The sequence below is a fragment of the Thunnus maccoyii genome, chromosome 3 (genome assembly GCF_910596095.1).
Source record: "Thunnus maccoyii chromosome 3, fThuMac1.1, whole genome shotgun sequence".
Classification (NCBI taxonomy): Eukaryota; Metazoa; Chordata; class Actinopteri; order Scombriformes; family Scombridae; genus Thunnus; species Thunnus maccoyii.
This window is the reverse complement of record NC_056535.1, coordinates 6,918,247-6,941,617: the sequence shown is the minus strand read 5'-3', so window position 1 is coordinate 6,941,617 and position 23,371 is coordinate 6,918,247. Positions and strand designations below refer to the sequence as shown.

The 23,371-nt window shown below is 41.8% G+C and overlaps 1 protein-coding gene across 2 annotated transcripts in view; it reads right to left on the bottom strand.

Moving 5' to 3' along the window:
• Positions 1 to 14,512: 14,512 nt before the first annotated feature.
• shq1 (SHQ1, H/ACA ribonucleoprotein assembly factor) overlaps positions 14,513 to 23,371 on the bottom strand; it is a 36,347-nt gene continuing 27,488 nt past the window's right edge. For both annotated transcript variants that reach the window (XM_042406569.1, XM_042406570.1), the window contains exon 12: positions 14,513 to 15,818. In XM_042406569.1, coding sequence (XP_042262503.1) covers positions 15,149 to 15,818 — 670 coding nt within the window. In that variant the 3' untranslated portion in view covers positions 14,513 to 15,148. The remainder of the gene's footprint in view (positions 15,819 to 23,371) is intronic.

The window sequence follows — 23,371 nt, the reverse complement described above, 5'->3', positions numbered from 1 at the left end:
AGATTTAAGCAGCGAGAGCGCGGCCGGCCTTCACATTTGATTCTTACGATACTAGATGTGATAAGTGTGTGATGCAGCACAGAGAAAGAGAGTAATATGGGAGGTACAGAAAAGGGGGGGTGAGATGGAGAGGGTGAGTCAGCAGGTGATGAAAGCACTGCAGAAAATTAAGATGGAGTAAGAGGGCTCTAGGAGATGAGAAGAGGAGATGGGTGAAAATAGCTGGAGGAGTGAGCAGGTAGAAGGTGGCTGTGGATGGAAGAGGATAAATTGCTTTTCAAGGACTTTCTAACCCCCCCAAAAAACACCTCACAAACCAACAGTACTCCAGGTAGAGTACACACAATATGAGGGTAATTTTCAGACAGGAAAAAAAGATCTCAAGAGTGATCCACCACAGCGGCAGCACATCAGTGATTTTAAGCATCAGTGAAAGTTAAAGCCTGGTGCTCTCTGCCTCTGTATTACACTCATAAACTATGTAAAGATGGACTTAGCGAGGTGTGACGTCAACCGTTGGTTTGCATTGGAGCACGTTTGAAGCCAAGAGTTTCTGCTTACGGTCTGCATCCATCTTTTCCATTTGGAGCCAGGAACTTCCAAATAAGGAGTGCGGGATGTTTCCTCTCACACTCTGGAAACACACCTCGCTACCTCGGACCGAGCTTATATACTAACTTACTGGGAACACCGAGCGGTGCAGACTTGTGCTTAGCTAACTAACAAGGCAGGTATCGTTATCAAGTAACATTAAACTTACCAAAATATTGCAACAGTAGTCCAACTCAGTGTGAGTCCCAGAGCCAGGGAGCACAGCTGTCAATCAATGCCCACACGGTAGACATCAAAGCTACTTTTTGTCTTTATGTCTTATTAACAGAGCAAAAATTTTCAAAATGACCACCAGCACACTTATTAGAGGGCCTGAATTTAGAGATTGAAACCATAAAAAAATTATTGACTTAGTATTTCATGAGAAAAATTAACGCTTTTTGAATGGGAGTCTATTGGAGCCAGGGATATTTTGGAGCCAGCATCTAGCGACCATCAGTCGTATTGCTCTTCAAGGGACTTCCGCCTTGGCTTCAATTTCAAGCTGTGGTTATTGCTGTTTGATTTCACTGCACTAGTTGGTAGAGAAGAAAGCCAGCCCATGATCAAGTAAGTATTCACCCTCCCCCACCTCAACTTTCCGCTGCCTGGTGGGGGAAGAAAAAAATCTATGCACAGATGAGTTCACAAATGAAAACATGTTTGCATACCAACAACACACTGAAATTTGGTGCAAGACATTGTATCTGTTTTGATGGAGCGTACAGCTGAACAAAAACAGAATAAAAAATAAAGCAAGCAACCTATGAGTTTTGATAATAGACTGTAAAAAACAATTAATGGACAGCTTAACATCGCTTCTGGAGCCAGCCTCAAGTGGCCATTCAAGGAACTGCAGTTTTTGCAACTTCCGCGTTGGCGTAATTTTTCAGCCCCGGAGTTTGCCGCTTGGTTTTGATGTGAAGTGATCTGGACAGTACTTTCCTTTTATTTTCACTTTTTCCCCTTGATTGAGTGTGTGTTCTTCCTTCCTCTCCACCGTTGCTAGCAGCCAGTCCCATTCTCCTGGGAGTTCATTTGAGAAACACCACCTGCAGGTTTGAGTGGCATCATTAACAAAGGTCAGATGTGCTCACTGTGAAATTATACACACATGAATTTCTCATTGACTTGTTAATACACCTGATTTCCTTGCCCATGGTGACAGTTTGCCCTTTGCTGTCTTCCAGGGGGAGAGTTTGACAAGGGTGCACCACGTGGGCACCACGCATTTAATTTAATTAAGATACTGCTGATAACACTTTACACTTGAGTTAAACAAGCATGTAAATAAAATCAACATCATTAACAAACCAAGAGTGAAACAAATCAATATGGTATGCAGAGTGTACAGTGGAATGTGATGCTTTAATCCCCATCTGAGGCTGCATGTCCTTATCTGTCCTTAAGGAATTGAAGAATTTAGTCAGTCGCTTTGGAGTTTGGCTAATAGCTTTTTTCATAAAGTTTGCACTTAACATAATCTTGCAGTTTTATTGTGTTTTTTTGTTCTAAACCAAGAGGTCAGTTGACACAAATTAATTGTCTTTATATGTTATACACGTAAAACTAGATCCAGTTCTGAAACGTGGTTTAACTAATCCCGGCTAACATAATGTTATCCAGCTAAAATTATCCTATGAGTTCTGATCCAACCAATTTGGTTCTCTGAACACAAAAGTTTGATTTGGTAATTCGAGATGAAGTTATCTTGAATAACATATGTCTTCATTTCTTATTTTGAAGGCAAGATTAAAACCATTCAATCTCGTACAATTGAATGAGTGATGATACAAAACTTGATGATTAGCTGCCATATAGTACAGATTACATATATAGCACATTTTACTGCAGCTGCACAGTATTAAAGGTGCACTAATCAATGTTTTATATTAATAATGGGTCAAATTGCCACATGTAATGTAAAAGGGTTTGCTTAGTCACAAAAACACAGACAATTATCACCCAGCAGCAGTTTCATTTCAGCTCTACGGAGCATTTTAGCTAGGTCTTTCAGCTCATTGTTTTAGTTATATGCCTGCAATTTTAATTGTTTTTCACCTCACAAACTCTCATCAACAGAGAATTTAGCAGGGAAGGAGCCAGATATTTCTCTCTGGAGTTTCTTGAGTAAAAACAAAGCTAGGAGGAGAGTGAATATCAGACTATGTTGTCCACTGACATTGAGATACAGGACTCCAAAAGAATGCTAACATTGCTCTATGTCAGCTAGATGTGTAAATGGACAGCTGTTTGCTAAGATGTTCATCTTAACAACTTTACAAACTGATGTCAGTGTTTTGTTCACAGCTGGTTCCTTTTTCCTTTACTGCTTTACTGCAGAGAATCCACTTTAAACATATTGTAACTTTTCAGTCTCTCAGATCTCACATAAAGCACATTACACTTCAGAGATTTAATTGAATACATTTCTTTTGCTCATAGTATCCCAAATTAAATTTAGATTGGCTTTTTTATGTCACTTTATTTTATTGCACAGCCTATTTTATCATGTATTTGTTTATATAAAAATGTATTTTACTTTTTGAAGTTTGTGATAATTACACCTATGTATTGTTATCATTTCTCAATAATCTATCCATCCATCTTATCTCAAATCATGACTATATCAGTATTTATGTATTCCTGTCCATATTTAAGGATAAGAATAAGCTGCTCTATTGCAGGGTAGAGGCTTGTTGCTCTGACAACAGATTCAGATAAACGTCACACCATCAAGAACTGAAAAATCCAGGCTCATGTTAAATCATGGACAATCAACTCAAACCAACTCAGTTTTCCATGTACGAAGAGCAGAGCCCAGGTTTCCAGTAGTGAGTGAGTGGCTGCTCGAGCTGAACTAATAAGCTATTTACACATTTCTCCACATATCTCAAAGGTTAATGTACATACACATTACTCCCACATATAGCCTAGAGAGGTCAAAGAGGCGCTTCAGAATAAAACCTATGTGTGCATCTCTCTAATAGTCCCGCATAGCATGAACAATTTGCGGTCATAACATTGTGAGAAGGGCTGTCATGTGAGGAGAAACACACCATTAAGAGCCAAGCAGCTGTGTCAGATCAGACTTTTACACAGCCCACTGCTTTGTCATGTCAGGGAAGGTTGCGGCTTGTCTTTGTCCACTGGAGCGAGTGTTTGCACAGTGGAAACAAGCCCAGGGCAGGTTATGTGTGCTGCACTCATCCATGTAACTGTAACATATAAAATACTTCACGGTGTCTCTGCTTTTCTGCCTTATGAGCATGCATTACATGGGGAGGCTCATGTGGCTGAGATGTAATCATGGTATCACAGTGGAACCAGGATAGCTCAACTGCACTGTCGCCACACAGCTTGTGTTGAGGACATGAAATATGACTCGTACTCCAGATAACAGAGGGAACATTGTCACAAGGGAGATGAACTGCGTAATTAGAAGACGTCATAACACAAGAAAAATATGGAGGACCATTTTAGAGCATTTAAAAACTCTGTTTTACTAATAGAGGGGTTAGAGTTGCCTCAGAAATCTCCTGGCAAGTAGGAGTTGTGGTTTGGGTCAGGTTAGGGTTCATCGGGGTCAGGATTAAGGTCTGTCCACTCAGGTTTCCTTGGGGGCAGAATGGTTGTGTGGAAAACTGGTCCATTCTTAGCCCGACTACATGAGACAGCTCCATGTGGTAAAACAGCAAAAGACAGATAAGATAGTGATAGTTGGCTAACAAGATAGCTAGCTGAATGACATTATCTAAACACAAAATCAGCATGATGGTTCTGACAGCTTCCAAATGTGTCATGTTTTACTTCATACTGCTAAGTCATGACTTAAAAGTGGTTAATTCTTAACTGCATTCAGCTTTTCTTTGTATTGTGCTAAGTCTTGTTGTCAAGAGCAATGGACCAACAGTATGGCAACCAGATGATGTGTTAGTTCACTTTAAAGTCTGTAGAGCAGAGGTAGAGATAGAGTTCTATAATAATTCTACAGTACTAAGAAGCTGCCAAGTAGCCCACCTACAGTATGTTACAAAGCTCACACCAAGTCATTCTGACTCAACCTGTTGTCACTTTTTCTGAGTCAAAGAGTGTAATGTACTCAAATTAAAATGTACGTCCACAATGAAAACCAAAAGACAATGTGGAAATAAGGTAGGTTGGGGATGAGGTTGAGGGAAGAAAATTAAGAAGACGGAGCTGTAGTCTGTCTAGTGTGATTTTCATCACAAGTCCCCATTAACTTGATATAAGGTCACAAAATACTAACAAACAGAACCAATATGTAATGATGATGCAAAACAGAGAAAACAATAGCAAACAAGTAGACCGCAGCGTTCTTTACTTCCCGTTAGATTCCAAATGCACATCGTCTCACAGTTTGGAGGACGACAAGATGCTCATTTCCTCTCGAAACTGGTGTCCAGAATCAAGGTCTGTTCTCGATTAGAGTTTGTCACGATGCCGTGTGTCTCTCACATTCTTGCTTCCTCCAGCAGGCTGGATGGTTGTTTGATTGCCAAGCTGTACATTTCCAAGAACAAGGCTGCTGGCACAAGACTCTCTGCTATATGTTGTTTTCCATCTCTCTCTCTCCCTGAGGTGAATATTGAGACTCATCCACTCTCAGATTTATTCACTGCTGCCTCCCTGACCTCCTGAGAGAGGTGGAATGTTTCTGCCGGAGTTGAATGCTGAGCACTTGACTAGCTCCTTGACATGTTCTACACAGTGTGAGAGAAAATCAGTGAGGTCAACCTTTCTAAAGATCTCAAACTGTGTAGATTGATGTTGCACCTGCAAGAGGAATAAAAGAAGATTCCTTTGAACATGCTTTTCAAAATGATTTCTGTGTTCCTTCGTTATGGTGCCATGTTGACACAAGAACATTTCATGACATAAGCTTCTCACATACACCATATAGTTGATGATCTGACAAAACTTTTTTTGCACTTCTGCTTAAAACTTAAATACTGATGAAAAAAAAGAGAAAAAGATTTTCTTGAAGTTGCTAAAAGTTCTTAAAAGATGTTCAATATTTTAGGAAATACACATTCACTTCTTGCTGAGTTAGACAAGCAGATCGATGTCTGTTGACGTCATGTCTGTATGCTAAATAAGAAGCTAGTGCTAGCAGGTGGTTCGCGTAGCTTAAAGATTGGAGGCAGGGGAAAACAGCAAGCCTGACTCTGTCATAATGTTTTAAAAAAAATCTGCCTACCATCACCTCTAAAGCTCACTAGTTAGCTGGTTATATCTTGTTTGTTTAACATGTAAAATCGACAAGTTTTACGGGGAGTTACATCCTGGAACTGGTTATTCCCACTTCCAGTCTCTGTGCTAAGCTAAGCTAACTACCAGCTAAATTTAGTGTACAGACATGACAGTGGTATTGATCTTCTCATCTAACTGTCAGTAACAAAGAGAATACGTGTATTTTTCTAATATCTAACTATTCTTTTAATGCTACTCATCATGTGAGGACAAGTATGATGTCGTAGAAATATTTGCCTGCATTATTAGCTTAATGACTTTATTCACATAACTGGTTGTATTGTACTAAGGTGGGACATTTGTTTTATTACATCTTGTCGTAAACAGAAATGATTATCCCATTGCACTACACCTTCAATTAAAAGCGGTTAATCCTGAAAGTAACAGATTATCTCATTTCTCTGTACACTTGAACCACATCCTGTCTCCTGATAATTCATAACAGGACATGCGGTGTGTCCTGGTGTTACCCCTGGGCTGAGGGAAGGTGTGTCTTTGTTGACACACTAGTAAATCCACGCGTGATGCTAACATCCCACAGATGTGTGCATGCTGGAGTCTCCTGACTCAGCCGCAGAGATGAATGTTGTGTGGGTGGGCACCTCATTGATTTTCGTGTTGCAGAGATTAGCACATGTTAGGGTTATGCACTCAGGGCTGGGATATATTAGAGAGGAACATACACATTTAGCCCGCCTGCAAATACCGCTTTCCTTTCACACTCCCTCTCTGTTCATTGAGATCAGAGGATGGGTTGGACCAGGCTGCAAACAGATGTATTACCAAAAATATTCAAGTCGTTTGATCTAATGGTGAATGTTAATGTTATTTGAGTGGGAAAATCTGGGATGATATAGTTGCACATGTTTCCAATTCAAATCAAGAGATTTATTTGAGCATGGAAGTTCATTCTTACCTTTGGGAACAGTATATGTAAGAAAATACTCTAAGCTCAAATGTCACTTTGGCTTTTGGAGTTTCCATCTCTCGGTTTTCATTCAGCATATGGAGCTGGCTCAGTGGCCAATGCTGTGACCAGTTGTGCTGGTGTTCATAGACAGCTGATGTTGTCTGTTCCTGCTGTTCATTCAATCCCTTCAGGATTCTTGCCATTTAATGATTTACTGAATCAAGTTTCATTTTCTATTGGGAACAGGTGGAAGTATAGTGCACCACTCCGCTGGCTAAAAACTCTTGCATTTGAAGCTGGATGTGCATTTTCTGAGTGGTAATGTGTGCAATATTGACCTATGAGGGGTCTGAGTTTGTATGCACATATTAGTTCATTATGGTTCAAAGAAATAAGTTTGTACAAATGATCATCTGAACACAAGCGAGATGTGTTTATACCTGATTTGAATAGCCACACTTTAAGGCAGAGCCAAAAGCCTGCAGTCATAGAAAGGGATACACTGAGTCATACAAATTGGGATAATGGCACTTTCAAAAAGACTTCACTCAAAGGCATTCATGGTGTTGCACTTAGCTGTACACAAAAGTGAAGTAGTAGTGTGGAGAATGAAAAAAGAGAGCTGGAGAGAAAAATGCACACTTTCTCACCTTTGCACATCTGACCAATCACTGCATGAAGTGGGCTTGATTGTCAAATTGTCGGTTTCGATAAGTTAGCAAATTTGTCAGATGTGGCTGTCCAGTTCCAACATTGGAAAAACATGAGGGACACATGTATGTTGCTTAACAGCATACTGACACCTTAACAGTATTTGAAGAAATGTAAGAAAAACTTATTTTTGCTTACTTCTCTTGGAAATCTTTGCAAACAACCTGTCTTATAGTATCAGATTAAATCTTCAAGCACACCCTCAGGGAGAGCAAAGTCCGCACTCAGCACACACACACAAGTGTTCTATAAACTCGCCCTGCCATTTGGTCCAACTAAAGGTCAGTTTAAACAGCCAGTCTTCCAGGGTTCAGAGGTCAACAGCCTCCTTGTATACAAGTAAATGAATCCAGCAACCTTATCAAAAGTTATCCAAGTACGAGCTGGTTATCTGATAAGTTCCTTTCTCTTTTAAAGTGTGGAGTCATACAGCTCACAGCCAGCCTGCAGATAGTTTTATTGCGCATTATCAGTTCTTATCTGATGTGACACTGTTCCCACAGCTTGACATAAGCCATACACAGCATTAACATACAACATGCATATTCCATTGCTCTGATGTCAGGGAAATCCAGAGAGCTGCCAGTCGTGTTACGGCAAATGTTGATGGCAGAGCCAGGGCCCCACATTCTGTAAACCTACTTAAGTTGATGACACTCCAGTCATTTTCTGCTCTTTTCTCGCTGGTGAACGTGCTCTCTGGAATGTTTCACTAACCTAAAATGTGGTTCTTTGATGAGAAGCAGCAGAAATCTCTCCAAGAAACTAAAAGAAAGTGTAAGCAGGAAGTTCAGACAGCCACCTTTTAGAGGTGTGCTACGCTGAAAATGATTTTCCTCTTCTCCTCCTCCTTTACTTTGCTCTTCTCTCCCTTCACCCCTAAATGACCATTTTTTTTCTCTCCACTGATGCCGTGTGTCAGCTGGAAAGCACGGCGCTGTACCATGCAGATGTAATCTACACCTCTGCGTGCCAGAGAACAGCGATTGAATCGCGGCGGGCGTCCGATCCGTGACATGCTGACAGGATCGGCATAGCGACACATGTATGGGTATCTGCTTTCATGCAACACATCCCAGGGGGAGAAGAATATGGTAGGAGGCCAACTCTTGTGATGTGCGTAGGGGTGAAAAGGAGAGGTGCTGGAAACGCTGCTCAGCTGGGTGGGATGGCTGACAACACGTTAAAGGAGATGTGGAGGAAGAGTGAATCAAAGCTGGGTGGAGATTATGAAGAAGGCCACAAGTCAGAGGGTGAGGGGAGAGCCTGAGAAACAGAACATGAAATAGAAAGAGCAGGTTAAAGGAAGTACATTGGACTAACTGGGGAGAAAACCGTGGAGGCGCCATGAATGAAACAGGGCAGGATGAAGTTGTGTTTTGCTCCAGCAGCTGCTATCAGGGTGGAAAGTCTGTGTGTTTGTTTGCTTAGCGCATGTCAATGGAAGCGCCCAGAACAGACACCGCCGAGTGAATTTAGAGAAGGAGCAGAGTGTGTTTCTCTGTTTACGTGGAAGCAGAGGCTTTTATCTGTGTCAAGATCCTGCGTCTGTAATGTCAGGGGAGCTTGTCTGCAGAGCGCTCGGGGAGTATGAGCACAAGAAACCTTTGTTTGCCGTCTGGTTGCAACATACTTACATCCATGAGGCATCAATAGTCTGGGGCTCAGCCTGCTCTGCTCTGAGCCAACAGGGGCAGAAACGTGGACTTCACACGGAGGCTGAAGGGCACCGTCCCGTGGACATAAGGAAGAGCAAACACCTCAACAGCCTCGGAGGTTTGGCTGAAAGGGTGCATACTCTTTCTCTTCTGGTGAAGCTCTGATCTGCTTGCCTCTGAATAAGAAATATCAAAGAGCCTGTGTAATGATTGCTCAATCTAACCACAGCTTGAAATGAAGTGATACACCAGCAGCTTGTTGACACCAACCGGGAGTGCTTTACCCAGTTTATTTTCCATCTTGCGCTTCTTTGTTTCAGGAGTTGTAAAAGAGCCGCGCAGGTTCATGAAAGCAGAGTAGGAGAGAGGCGAACATATACAGAAGACGCAGCCGCAGAGGGAGAAGGCCAGAAAGCAACAGTGTTGGATTGTTGTTTCCAGCTCCCCTAGCACTTAGAGGCTCCCTCCAGCACAGTTTCTCACTGAAATATTAATTGTGTTTGACAGCTGTTTTAGCTATGAAAACAAACATAAGATCTGAGCTTTTTTGGAAAGTGTTAAGACATACGGTGAAGCATGGACTGGCTCAGATAATGAACAAATGTTGCGGACAAAAGGAGAGCAGGCTCGAAACGGCACAGTGTGGAAGCAGCCTCATTAGAAATGTGCTGTTTTACCAGTGTGAAATTATGACAAGCTGTACTGTATCTCAGCTGTCATGTCCCCGGGTGCAGGTTCATAATGTACTAAGTGGAATAGTATATAGTTTAAAAAGTACATTCAAATGTCAGCAGGTCAGAGATTGAGCCAGTCAAGCCTCACGCATGGCTGCTCTCCCAGATGACTCTCCTCCACTTTAACACTTTAACAACGTTCCTGCAACCCCAACGCACTTAACAAGGTGGTATAACAATGAGAGGCTTTCTCGCTCTCACACACACACACACACACACACACACATACACACACACACAGCTCTAGCATGGCAGAGGCAATTTGCAGCATTAAGCTGCCTGATAGCACATGTCCACTGAGAGTTAGGGAGTGATTTAACGGACATTGCTCACACCAATTAGAGTGAATCAGCCAGGCAACGCTACTGACGACAAGTGGATGCCGACGCTGTCAACACACAGCCACACACACATGCTCCCACACGCTGCAGAGAGGAGGTATTTCACTGTTTCTTTTGTGATTAAGAGCATGAAAATAACCCATTTAGATAATCCCTCCCTGTCAGCACTGTCAGCCTGAGAGACACTGACACATCCCATGCAATCGTTCCCTCATTACCATACGCCAGTCATTTTCAAGAGGACGGACTCCAAAGCCAGAGGAATGAGCTGAAGGGAACGGCCACCTGCTTCTCTGTCACGAGCGCCGGAGCCGCTCCTCGTCTCTTCGCCAGCCAAGCCTGGAGCGACATGACACAGTACGAAGGCCACAAAAGGGAGAGCTGAGGCGCATCAGGCGACATAGCCATGTGAGAAAGAGGGTGCACAAAAGGATTTCTATTTGCACACCCATTGGAGGAGTCGGGCCCTGGAGAGCACCTGATTCATTTCTTCTTGAGGGCTATTAATCTTTTCAAGCACCAGAATCACTTTGCCTCTCAGGAACAGGAGAGGAGATTGAGTTTTCTATTACAATCAACCAGAGGCAGTGTGTCGGAGGAAGAGGGGGCAGTGACGACACTGTCCTTGCTGCTGCCGTTCCTATTAAAAACAAAAACAAGGAAGCGAATAAATATTACCACATTAGTGAAATAATTTTGAAATTTCGATTCACAGTGGACCAAGAGAGGTCACAGTAAATGCACTGCTGTTGTAGAGCTTCTTTTAATGTAAGAGCCAAATGATTCACTTAAGCTTCAGCCATCAAACCTGAAGGATTTTAAATGGGTCCTCCTTGTGTGTCGGCTCAGATGGTCAAGTTGTTCTGCTATCTATACACAAAACACACAACATTTTAAGCCTTAATCCTCTGATATACTACACTTGCTTTTAGCTATACACTCACATGTGCATTATGGCAAGATGCAATTAATTAGTAAGAATAGTAAGGGCATTATTTCAGGAAGTGAAATAAAGTCAGCTTTACAACGCTGCATTTTCTGCCATCTCTACATAGGCGTCCATGTGTCGCCATGTTTTCTTATTTGACAAAATAATCTTAACTCAAGGTCCACTTACTACTAGCTTTTTCCTGAGATTTCAATCACATCTGATGAAGACCAAAGTTCCATATTTGATATGATTTTGTACATTGAGGATGTGGTTGAAAACTTCTGAAAGTTGAGTTAAAAGAAAAATTTGACATTTCGGGAAATTCACTTATTTGCTTTTTTTTTTTTGCAGAGCATTAGAGAAGATTGATACCACTAATAGAACAACTCCTATTTTGTCTCTTTCCAAGGATTAACTTCCATGCTCAATGTTAAGTTATGTTCATATTGTACAAAATTGTTCTCAAAGATATTCTGGTGTTGGCCAAGGTGAACTTGGTCTGCCCCAAACAAATTTACTTTTTCATTCCCCAGATACAAATAAAATATGTAGGTAAGGTGAACAATGCTGCTTGTGTCTATGTATAATGCATTGGTAGAAAGTATATCACGAGCCTGAAGCTCACTTTCCCATACTCTTGTACTGTTGCTAATGGGCTACTTACAAAGATGGCCCAAATCAGTCCTCAACACATTACTCCTTTTTCTTAGACCTCTGAGAGTCAAAGGGCACACTCACTACATGAGTAAGGGGCTGATTTATCAAATCTAAGACAAAATAGAGCATAGACATCACATTAATTACTGCCTTGTATAATTTATCAGCTACATTCATTAAACCATGGCCTAGTCTCTTGAAAAATGTCTGTCGGCAAGGAGTATTAATTGCGGAAGAAGCCGACTGAAGTGCCGAGCTTGGCTGGGAGATCACTGCACCAATAGGGGAATATGGAGGCCACTTTAAGATGAAAAACGGCAACGCAGCCCAGTGTCACTTAATCAATGTGAAACCCCAGCAGGGAGAGGGAACCACCGCCTGCGGGGGCCACGCAGTCCCCAGACTCATGTCCCCTGAATGAAGGGGGTTTTAAATGGGCCGACTTTCACAGTATAACTCATCTCAGTCACAGCGATGATGGCACTCGCTCCCAAAGGGGTGTTGCAAGGAGACTGTCTCTTCTTGGGAGGTGCTTAACAACACCATCCATCTCAGTAACACAATACTATAGACACATTCTACCTAAGGAGCCATCATCACTGGTGGCTCCTGAACTGCCTTCATTCACACAGGATGAAACTCCCCTTGAAAAAGCCGGAGGCGACACAGTGGCTGTGTTTGATCAATCACTCGCTCAGCCAGTTATGACGTATTAAGATCAAAAACCAGGACAAATTCTACTAATGTGGGTCATTTCTGTAGTTTTTTTTCTCCTTAACTTACAGTAATCAAAGTCCACTTAGGGGACACAGAAATTAAAATGTATTTCATTGCAAAGAGGTGGGTATTGCTGCTGTATGAGCACCACTACTGGGGTCAGTTCAGCCCAGTCTCTTCAATCTGCAAATAACACAACTTTACACTTTCAAATTGTGTGCAGTGCATACGCCAAAGTCTAATTTTGCATGCAGATGATATGCCAATCCTTCCCAAGGAAGTGATGTCAATACAATGCAACTTTCTTTTATTTTATTAGGTGATGTTTGGTTTATTAGGAGGAGGTGGTTGGGTTGATGGCTGGATAACTTGGCAAAAAGTTGCAAAAGCGGCAGGTCAGGAAGCAGTTGCACCACAGAGATAAGTTACAACATAATTCTAAGTAACAACTAAATATTAACACACATGCCTCTAGAGTAGATGTAAATCATAAAATGTCACAGATGATCACTAATGATAAAACAGCAGTTTCTCTGCCACACAGCATCATTTTTTTCATGAATTGCTGCAATTTTGCAACACAGTAATCCAGTAGAAACCTAATTCATTGATCTGCTATTTCAATATTGATCCAGCTTACTCCGATGTGCTACAATGCCAAATAGCTCATACCAGCTTTCACACAGCTGGTGCAACCAGTGCAGTTTGTCGGATCAGCTGACATGACCAGCTGATGTCTCAAGCCAAAATTATACTTTCTGTGTCCATAAGTACGCAGGGGTCCGCCTGACGTAAATTTCATCATCAGAGGGTGTACACATAGTTTCTGTGCAACATCTGTGTACCTCCAATTTGTCCGCGTGGCCACTACACTGTCTTCCTGTAGACGCTGATCTACTACGCATGTGTGGAACGCTTCCTCCAGAGAATACTATAAACAGAACTACTACGTGTCCGTGGTGCTCACAGCTGTCCATGTAAGCATCCGCTCAGGAGTCTGTGGCTTCACCTAGAACAGTGTCTGCAGAAGTAGTTGGTGCAACTTTCCAAATCGATGTTATTTGGATAAACTAACCACATATTGGAAATCTACATGATTACTTTCTCGCCTGAAAAAAAAAAACTTGAAGAGGTGACATATTAACAGTCCTAAAGCTAAAATTTCAACAGCATTCAGCCTAGCTTTACCAGCGCTACTTTGTCTTCCTCATGTTTGACTGAGGGAAGGCTGAACGCTACAGTTACTCACTATCGCCCCTGAGGTACAATGTGGTATCCGGACGGGGCCAGGGCTAGCTAGTTAGCATGCTAACTTCAGTAGATATCTCTGCAAAACAATACATATAGGTCTTTGACATAATGTCCAAACTGTTATTTCTTCACATTCTGTTGATAACTTAAGTTAAGTTTGAAATGTTTTAAAGTAAAATTTCAGACCGATTCTTACATATTGAACCTTTAAATTGGCATATCACCTGCATGCAAAAATTGGACTTTGGCGTATGCACTGCACGCAGTTCGAAAGTGTAATGTCATGTTATTTGTACGCAGATTGCGAGACCGGGTTTGTCAGTTTGTCTCTGCTGGCTCTCTGCTCCTCTATCTCATGGTTGCCTTGGGCCCTGGGGTGCTCTTATCTCTCAAACAAACGGCTCCTGTGCCGCAGTCTCACTCGCAGCCCTCATCTATCTGCCTGACATGTGCTTCCTTGTTTGTTTTCTCTCGCCTGCTAGACGCACCCGATGATATTGAGCTGTGTCGACGGCGCTCCTCCATTCATGCCAGATGAATCAATCACTCCCGCGTGCTCTGCAGCCCTGTTTAGTGCCGACAGACTCTTTTCCACTTCAATCAATGCCGGGGCTTTAGGAAGGGGTTAGTGCTTTTCCTACTTTATATTAGGTGAAGAATAGCCCCCTTAAAGTAGCTCTGCCAGGCACTTTGACTGAATGATATCCAACAATGAGCAATGACAAATGTTTGTCAGCTGCTTGACATTCTTGTTTTGTTTATTTGAGCCCAACATGTACAGAGATAGTATTAGTTCATTTGCATAAATGTATATAGAATTATACATGGATGGTAGAAAAGTTCTCCAGTATTAGCAGATTTCAGTGCACAGAATTGAGTTCACAAACACTGGTAATTTACTTTCAATAATTAAAAAGAAGCAGGAATAATTCATATAAAATCAAACAGTATGTTCAGAGAGAAAAAATGTGTTTGTATAGCAAGTAGGCAGCTCGGATATAGAGCAGTAGCAACAAAGTCAGATAACACATAAGCCAAGACAGAGAGAAGAAGAAGGAGGCTGGGCTGCCAACAATTCTTCTTCTATCTTCTAATGACCTCAGGGAGACTAAAAGCTTATGCATGCTAATCAAATAGCCATGTAAATATGACAACAAGAATTTTAATCACGCTTTAGCAAGTTCATCAATTAAAAAAATAACATTCATCATGGAGAATAAGTTCCTTTGGAGGAGAGTTAAAGTATTACAAATCTTGGTATCACAACAAAATGAAGCAAAAATAAAGCTGTTACAAAAATTAGAAACAAACAGTCACATTTTACATCACTTACATGGAGTTCAAAATTCATCAGGTAGGATTTAAGTTCCACATCAGCAGATGAAGACACTCTCATCTATATCTTCCTGTGTCTGGACAATGAGCAGAGGGTTTCTGCGAGGACTCAGCTCTAATAAAGTCCCACTGCTGCTGCTCCTCCCTGATGTTTCTTCAGTCTTTGCTGCAGCGCTGCTCAGCTGTGAACAGTTCCTCTCTGCTTTGTAGCTGGAATCCAAGTCTTGAGAGATTGTCAGCTCCTCTGCCACCCGTTCCCCCAGCTCCTGGATCAGCTGTCTGGAGCCTTCTGAGGCTGAGGGGAGGGCTTCCACTTTCCTCCCTGCTGACAGGAATGTGACTGTGGGCTCCTGGGGGATGGGAGAGGTAGCGGAGGTGGGTTGGGGCTGGAGAGGGTTGTCCTTAAATGTCTCTCCTCCTCCTCCTTTTTTGGTTTCAGTGCAGTCTTGCCCTTCAGCATCAGATTCCTCGCTCTCATCAGACGAGTCACTGCTGCTGCTGCTGCTGCTGCTGCTGCTGCTGCTGTCACTGGAAGCACTGCTGCTGTCACCGCTGGGTATCGGAGCACTCTTGGAAGCTTCCTGCTCTTCTTGCTCCTCAGCCACCATTGTCGCTGCCTCCTCTAGCTCCTCAAGCTCCAGCTCCAAGTCTTTTTTCAGCAGGGAGGCTTTTTGTAACGTAGCGGCCAGGGCTGTCACCTTCTTGGACCTGTGAGAGGGAAAGAAGAGATTTGATAACAAAGAAGAAGAGTGGGACAGAGGGAACAAATTTAAACATTAGAGCGTTAAATTCACTTTCCTAAATAAAGCTGGTGTATGACTACGCAAAGAGGGGAAAAGAAAGAGACATCAAACTACAACTTCATCAGTGGTACCTGAGAGAGAGGGAGAGGCACGACGACAGACTGAGTGACTGGCTCTGCGTACTAAAGACATAGCCACAGGATAACCATCTACAAATCTAATACCCATTAACCAAATCCCATTCTCATCTGAATGTTAAGTAGACCGCGATTTGCTGAGGCGTGGGGGGCTCAATGAAATATGGAAATATGGATGTTTAATAATGTAGGAAGATGAGCGGTGCTGATACATGGGGCTCGCCTCTTCCCCTCCCCCATTGCTGCTCTCCCTGCGAGAAGTGATAAGAGCCTGAGAGGGATTACAGAGAGATGCCGACCCCTCCTCCTCAGCCCGCGCATGCAAACACACACACACACACACACACTTTCACCCACATAAACCAACAGTTATTGGTTGAAGACGAAAGCAAGAAGAGGAACCTTTCATACCATATAAGATGGGATTTTGATACTTTAAATATCACCCTTTTTTTTAATTCTATCAACAGAATCTGTTTTATAATAAGGGTTGCTTGACTTTCTGTATAAATACACACCAAAGAGAGATCAATATCCTTGTAGTCTCATTAGAATTTTAATCTCTGGGTATTTCAGTCAACCTCACTCAACTATCAGGCTGCAGTGGGGGGAAAAAATAGAACAAACACAAGCGCGTTATGAGAGTAAATCTTGCAGAATAAAGGTGAGGTAACCCCGAATGACCACAGAGACTGCAGTTGTGGGCAATGTCTCACTGCAATACAGTCAATAAAAGTCTGGACAGAGAATAGCTCCGAGCTGCAGCCCCACAGCTAAATGTCTCTGTCCTCCTCAGATTAAGATTAAGAGAACGTCCTCATATAGCAGTACATTAAACAATGTTCCCATTCTGGAGCTTCAGTTTTATAGTTGTGTCACCACGCAAGACACAACGGACTCCTTGGAGAGAGAGAAGGTGTTTTATTGCTGATGAATGTCCTCCTACCAGGCCCCATTTGTGTAAAGCCATCAGATTGCTGGGAGGCCCCCGCCTGCACATTATTCACGCTGGGAATGCTTGCTATGCTGCCAAAAACTTAAGTGGTTGCTATTCGTCCCCCAGTGCGGTTAGGGCGTGTGTGCCGCCCCCATTGCCATGGTGATTACGAGCTGACCTCTGCGGGTCACTGCGATTCAGAGTATGTCCATTCAGGGTGGGATAAAGTGTGTGAGCCGTGCTGATGTGTGTGTGGAGGGGTTACTCTTCCGCTGCCATTCACATTTTCACACTCAGCTCCTGTTGCCCTCTCTGGCCCAATTAACCTACTGCTGAGCCCCAAGATGGCCTCTCATTACCGTGCAGTCCTAATGAGCTCCCTATTCTGGTGAGTAAAGTGTTTATGGAAGCAGCATGTAGGGGCTGAGTATTCATTTACACCTCAGGAGGGACTGTGTAAACAGATCTTATAGTTGTTCTCTGTCATATAGATGCACATTCTTCACTGAACACTGAGAAACAGAAAAGACGGTGAAGACAAGGGAGAGGTGGGGGAGGGGTTTTGGAAAGACAGAACCTCCTCTCTCACATGCACCTTAATCCATAAATGTTTTGGCAGTTTTCTGTGTTACATTGTGCCAGAATGTTAAAACCATGGCTTAAGTTAATTTTCTTGCTAAGATGCTCAGGCAACTTGCCAGCTCAGAACGTAGAAAGGTTTCTAGAAAAATCTGCCTGCATGGTTTTGGTCATGGAGATGTGAGAGTTTATGGCTGTCATTTACGATCCTGCTGCTGTAAATTGTCGTTTGAGCACCAAAACCACTATTTACTCCCTTTTGAGGAACATTTGCAAATCTACAGTTCCCAGCTGTTGTACAAAATCATCCTCCCTATTTTAACAATGACCTGTTTTAAAGATTAATGTATTCAGTATGAACCAGTGGGCTTTAGCTTTTAAACCAAAGCATTGGACATACTGAAATTTTGAAATGATGGCAGTAGAGGGAAATTCCCCCTCCACTCAAAAATATGTTTTTCTTCTTGTTCCTGCAGTTGAATGTTTGAGCTTCACTGTGCATAATGATGTATATGCAGATTATGACACTTGAAAGTGGAAAGTTTCACTGAAAATCTGATTTTTAGGTGTGAGCCTATGAGCATGATTTGTGATATCCGAACTAGTTTTAAGACAAACCTGGTCCAATGTTCAACTTACTCATGTGTGATGGGGAAATTTGAAGCCTCCAGTGCACATGGTAATTCTCGGTTGGATGGGCCAATGAGACAAACTCTCATGAGATTAGGGTTAGGTTAAAGCTATGATAGGTAACTATTCCGCATTAAAATATCTAAAAACAACGAGACCTATGTTATATATATTTTGTTCAGTCGTGTACTTACATTATTCCAAATGTTTCCAACAATTTTCAAACCAAGAGAAATCCATAATTTTAATCAAGGTAACGATCCATTTCATTTGGTTGTCTGTCAATGGCATCATACCCCTCTACCAAAGAGTATACGCACACATGATAATCATCTTGTGTGGAACAACCATATCATATACACCTTATTGTCCCAAGCACCAGTCTGGAGTGGGTCTTTAAAGGACCAAAGTTATGACAATTCATCTGAGGTGGCGCTAGAGAAAAGGTCAGAGGATCACCAAAGTGAGCAGGATTTATCCTCTGGGTGCCATGGATATATGTACCAAATATCATGGCAATGCATCCAATTGTTGTTAGATTTTTCAGTCTAGACCAAAGTGGTGGACCAACCAACAGATATAGGCATCCTTGGACCTTGGCAATGAGTCTAGTCACTGTCTGTGGAGCTGATTTTCCAATTCATACAGCAGCACATAAACGTACCTGTACACTGGCAGACTTTCAAAATCAATCTGTGCATTACAAAATAAAGACGTACTGGAGACACCTTGTCTTGTGTGAGAAATGCTTAATCTTCATACACAATCATTTCAATGAAGTTTGAAGCCTGAGTTGTAAACACCAAAAACCACTACATTCTTTGGATAACTGAGTCCACCAATGTTGTGGATTCCATGTGTGAAAGCCACTAAAGACACACACAACTTGAGCCAAGATCCCCAAACCTTACACAACTTTTTAACAATGACATAGTTTTTTTTAAACAATGACTACAGGATATGACATTAATATTGCCTCGACGGATGATGAGAAGTGTGTTCAGGCTGTATGGAGCCTCTTTAGGTCCCAGGTTCTATAAAGCGAGGCTGGGGCAGGAGAGCCTCCTGCAGCACAGCCACTTCAAAGACTACCCTGTATTCTCTTTCCCCCGTGGGAAGTCATTATTGAGTTAGCATTGGAGAGGCGCGCTTGTTTTCTCTCCCCTCCCTTGCTCTGTGGTGGGAGAAGCTCGGCCTGCGGTGAATACAAAGGCTCTGTCCAGGAGGGGGAGGGATAATGTTGTACACAATCCAGTCATTACTACACCGCTGTTGTGGCTTGCCTTCATTAAACTGAGGAGGGGAGGCTTTTTCAAGGTTGGAAAACTTCTGGCGAGACAAAGACGCCTCCATCTGCCAAAGTCTTTAGATTAGAATGGGAAGAGAGGGTGTGTGTGTGTGTGTGTGTCTGTATGTGTGGTGTCTGTGTCTGTGAAGGAGCCGAGCTGAATTACAATCTGACATTTCTTTCATCAGGCTTGTGTTCACTGAAAGAGCAACTCGCATGTCTGTGCTCTTCAAAACATCTCAGATAAACCTTGTCTTCAGATGTCTAAATCTGTGTAATATGAGCACCACATTTCCTCAGTGTAACTCGCAAATGCATCATTCACTAGCTGAGGGTGATAAAAGCCGACAGTGGGAGATGTGATCCGTCAGTGTGACTGAATACTGCAACGGTCAGAGGCACTGGATGTCACTTCCAGTCCAGAAATGAGAAACACAGATGTATTTATTCAAAAAGCTGATGTTCCAGATCAGACTTGTGGCTGCCTAAGAAAAGAGTTACTGTACTATATACGGATTATATCAATGTGTCACAGATACGTCCAATACATTATTTAGATTTTTATACAATTATATCCATAGTTTTGCTCATCATCTCTATAGCTTATATTAAGCTTATTCTCATCAACGTTATTGATTAGGGGACACCCCAATTTTGCTGGAAGAAAGTCCAACAGGAAAAGGAACATGAGTGATCATATAGGATGTAAACTAACCTTAGCACCAAACAAACACACCAAGTACAGCTGAGGCTGATGGAAATGTCATTAGTTTTGCAGGTATTTGGTCATTAACCAAAATATTGGACACATTAAAATTTTGACCTGATGATGGCTCTATATGTAGAGTCACAAGATCAAGTTATTATAATTCATCCTGAGGGGGGCATTAATATACCAAATTTCATGTCAATCAATCCAGTAGCTGTCAACGTCATGGTGGTGCTAAAGGAACAGTCAGGGGATCAAAAAAGTGAGTAGGATTCATCTTCTGGGCACCCAAGGACATATGCACCAAATTCCATGGCAGTGCATCCAATTGTTGTCCAAATGATCAACCAACAGACATTGCCATCCCTTGTCTATGGATATGAGTCTGGTTAATGTTGGGGAAACTACTTTTGTCATTAGGATTCATCCTATGGCACCATGAATGTCTGTGCCAAATTTTGTGCAAATCCATCCAGCAGATGTTGACATATTACACTGGATAAGTGAATACTTGAACTTGCTGTTGGCACTAGATGAAACATCAGAGGATCACCAAATTAATTAGGTTTCATCCTCTGGGGACCATGAATGTCTTAAGAACATTTCATGGAAATCCATCCCATAGTTGCTGAGAGATTTCAGTCTGGATCAAAGTAGTGGACTGAACGACTAACTGACCGTGAGGGCCAAAACACTTTTTCTTAAACGTTCTTGTGGCTTTGGTGGAGCATGAGAAAGCATGTGTATTATTTTCTTTAAAAGTATTGCTGAACAGACAAGGTCCAGTTGTTTTTCCCCACTTAATAATTTGAGTTTGAAAGTATTGTTGAAAATTTCTTATCAACATACAGTATTTCAGACTTTGGTTTGGCAGTGTTAAAAAAAAGTTAAAGCCCTCAGACTTGGATGTGAAATGTTTGTTTTAAACACTGCCGCTTGGAAAGCTAAAATGTTAAGTTTGAGTTCTACTCTAGTGTTAGGAGTGTGGGATCTTAACTACAAACTGTTCAGCTCTTAGCTGCATGTACTGCATTTTCTTTTAACAATTGACGTGTATAATCCCTTTGACATGAAATTCTTCAATTTGTCAATCTGTGTTAGTTGACAGTCTGTCTACTTAATGTTCAACTGTTTATATCTCTAAAAATTAAATATTGGAGGTTACAAGCAGCCTCCATCTATATGCACTTGCCTTTGTAGCTGCAGCAAAGACAGCTAAAATCCCACACCATAATCGATTGTAATAACTCGAGTGTGTACTCCAAAAATGGATAGAGGAAATTATACAAACAGTGTGTAAGGCTACATCCTCACTAATACGTTTTCATTTTTAGTCTGTATTGATCTATAAATGAATATGGGTGATTCTTACAGTATCTGCTGTCCACAGCTGCTTTATACTATATGAGAAACTTCTCCTTCACATTCATTAAATCCCTGCAGCAGCTGAAGGCAGCAGGACAGATATGTTGATAAATCTGCAGCCTCTGAGAAGTGCAGCACCAGAGCACAGTGCCGTTACACATGGCTGTTCACTGTATTTACCTTCATTAAATCACCTGATGTCACCAGGTGACCGGTGGTGTGCGTAGAGATGCCAGACCATGCGCCAGACCTACCACACCGCGCTTGGCTTTTATTATTCAAATTTCAACTGAGGGTGCAATGCATGCTTTCGCACCCCAGTAGAACTGGGCCTGCGTCATCATTTCCAAAAGTCTCTGTTTCCGCCCATCCAGACTAAAACGCAATCCTGGAGTTTTCAAACTAAAACAGGGTAAGTAGGGGTTTGAAAACGCTGGAGTAGTGTGGACGCTAGGCATAAATGTAGCAAAAGTTATGCATTTTACAACTAAATCGTATTAGTGTGGACAGAGCCTAAGTCTGGGTTTAAGATGAGCCTGTGTATTCAAGACAAAAAGCTGGAGTGGCCCCATGCTGAGAGGAAATCTGTACTACTTATCCCTGTTAGCTGGGAGACATTTGTGTCTTTGTTCTTCCCAGCGGGGCCTCTAGGATCTCCTTCAGTGCTGAGGCTAACATGAGATAGAGCAGCTCCATTATCTGTTTCAAAGCCTTCTGGACGTGCGTTTGACAGTCTGTTTTATTTGTTTGTTTATCCAGATCCCCATTAGCCACTGTACTGTAACAGTGGCTTCTCTTCCTGGGGTCCCCACAAGTATTTTTAACAATACTTCAATAACAGCAGTACATCAATACACATCATGCTCACAATAAGACTAACAATACATAACACACAACCACTAAGACACACAACATCCAACACCAACTCAAAGCCTGTCTAATACATGCTGCATATAATAATTTCATCTCTTAAATAATTGAGGAAAGAAATCACTTAACAACTCATCCACTAAATTACAACTAAAAGTGGGATGGATAGCTTTCTACATCCAATCACATCTTCAAGAACAGAAAAAAATCAAAAAACAAAAAGTCATGTAATGTTCTACACTATTTTGCCTGTAAACAAATACAATTCTAACTTTTTGTTAAAACGTATTGTATCACTTTCTGCAATCAAAGAACTTGGTAATGAATTCTGTGCCACCATTGCTCGATAATTAACTGTTGTCTGTATTAAACCAGTTCTGCACTAAGGCAACAGAAAACGACCCTCTGATGACTGCCAAGCAGAATAATGGTGTCTGTCTTGAAAAACAAATGATAGCTTACTATAAAGTATTTTTGAGTTTTTAGTTATGATATTAATAATAAAGCACACTCTAAAATAACGCAACCTGCTTTTTACAACAAAGCCAAATGATTATTCAAGGTACTTACTCGGGCATTGAGGAGCAATGTGAGCTGCTTTATTTTTGAGCTGTTAAAATTGCTTTCTGTTGTGATGGAACAATAATCTAACTGTGATAACACTAATGCTTGCACTAATCGTTTAGTTAAATAGCTAGGCATGAATTTTCTACAGTGTTTTATAGCAGCCATGCCTCTGCCCATTTTTTACCACCATTTGATCAATTTGTCTGTTCCAAGACATTTTACTACCAACAGTGATCCCTAATAACTTTGCATCTGTCACTTCTTCAATATCTATATCTCCTTTAGTTAAGTGTAAAATTGGTGTGACTTTTAATGAATATTTTGAACCAAGTACCATACTCCTCAATTAACTTTAATTCCTCATTTCAAACCATGTGCTAATGTATATATTGTCGACTAGTCTGCATACATCGCAATGGTGGCGTATTGTTGTGGT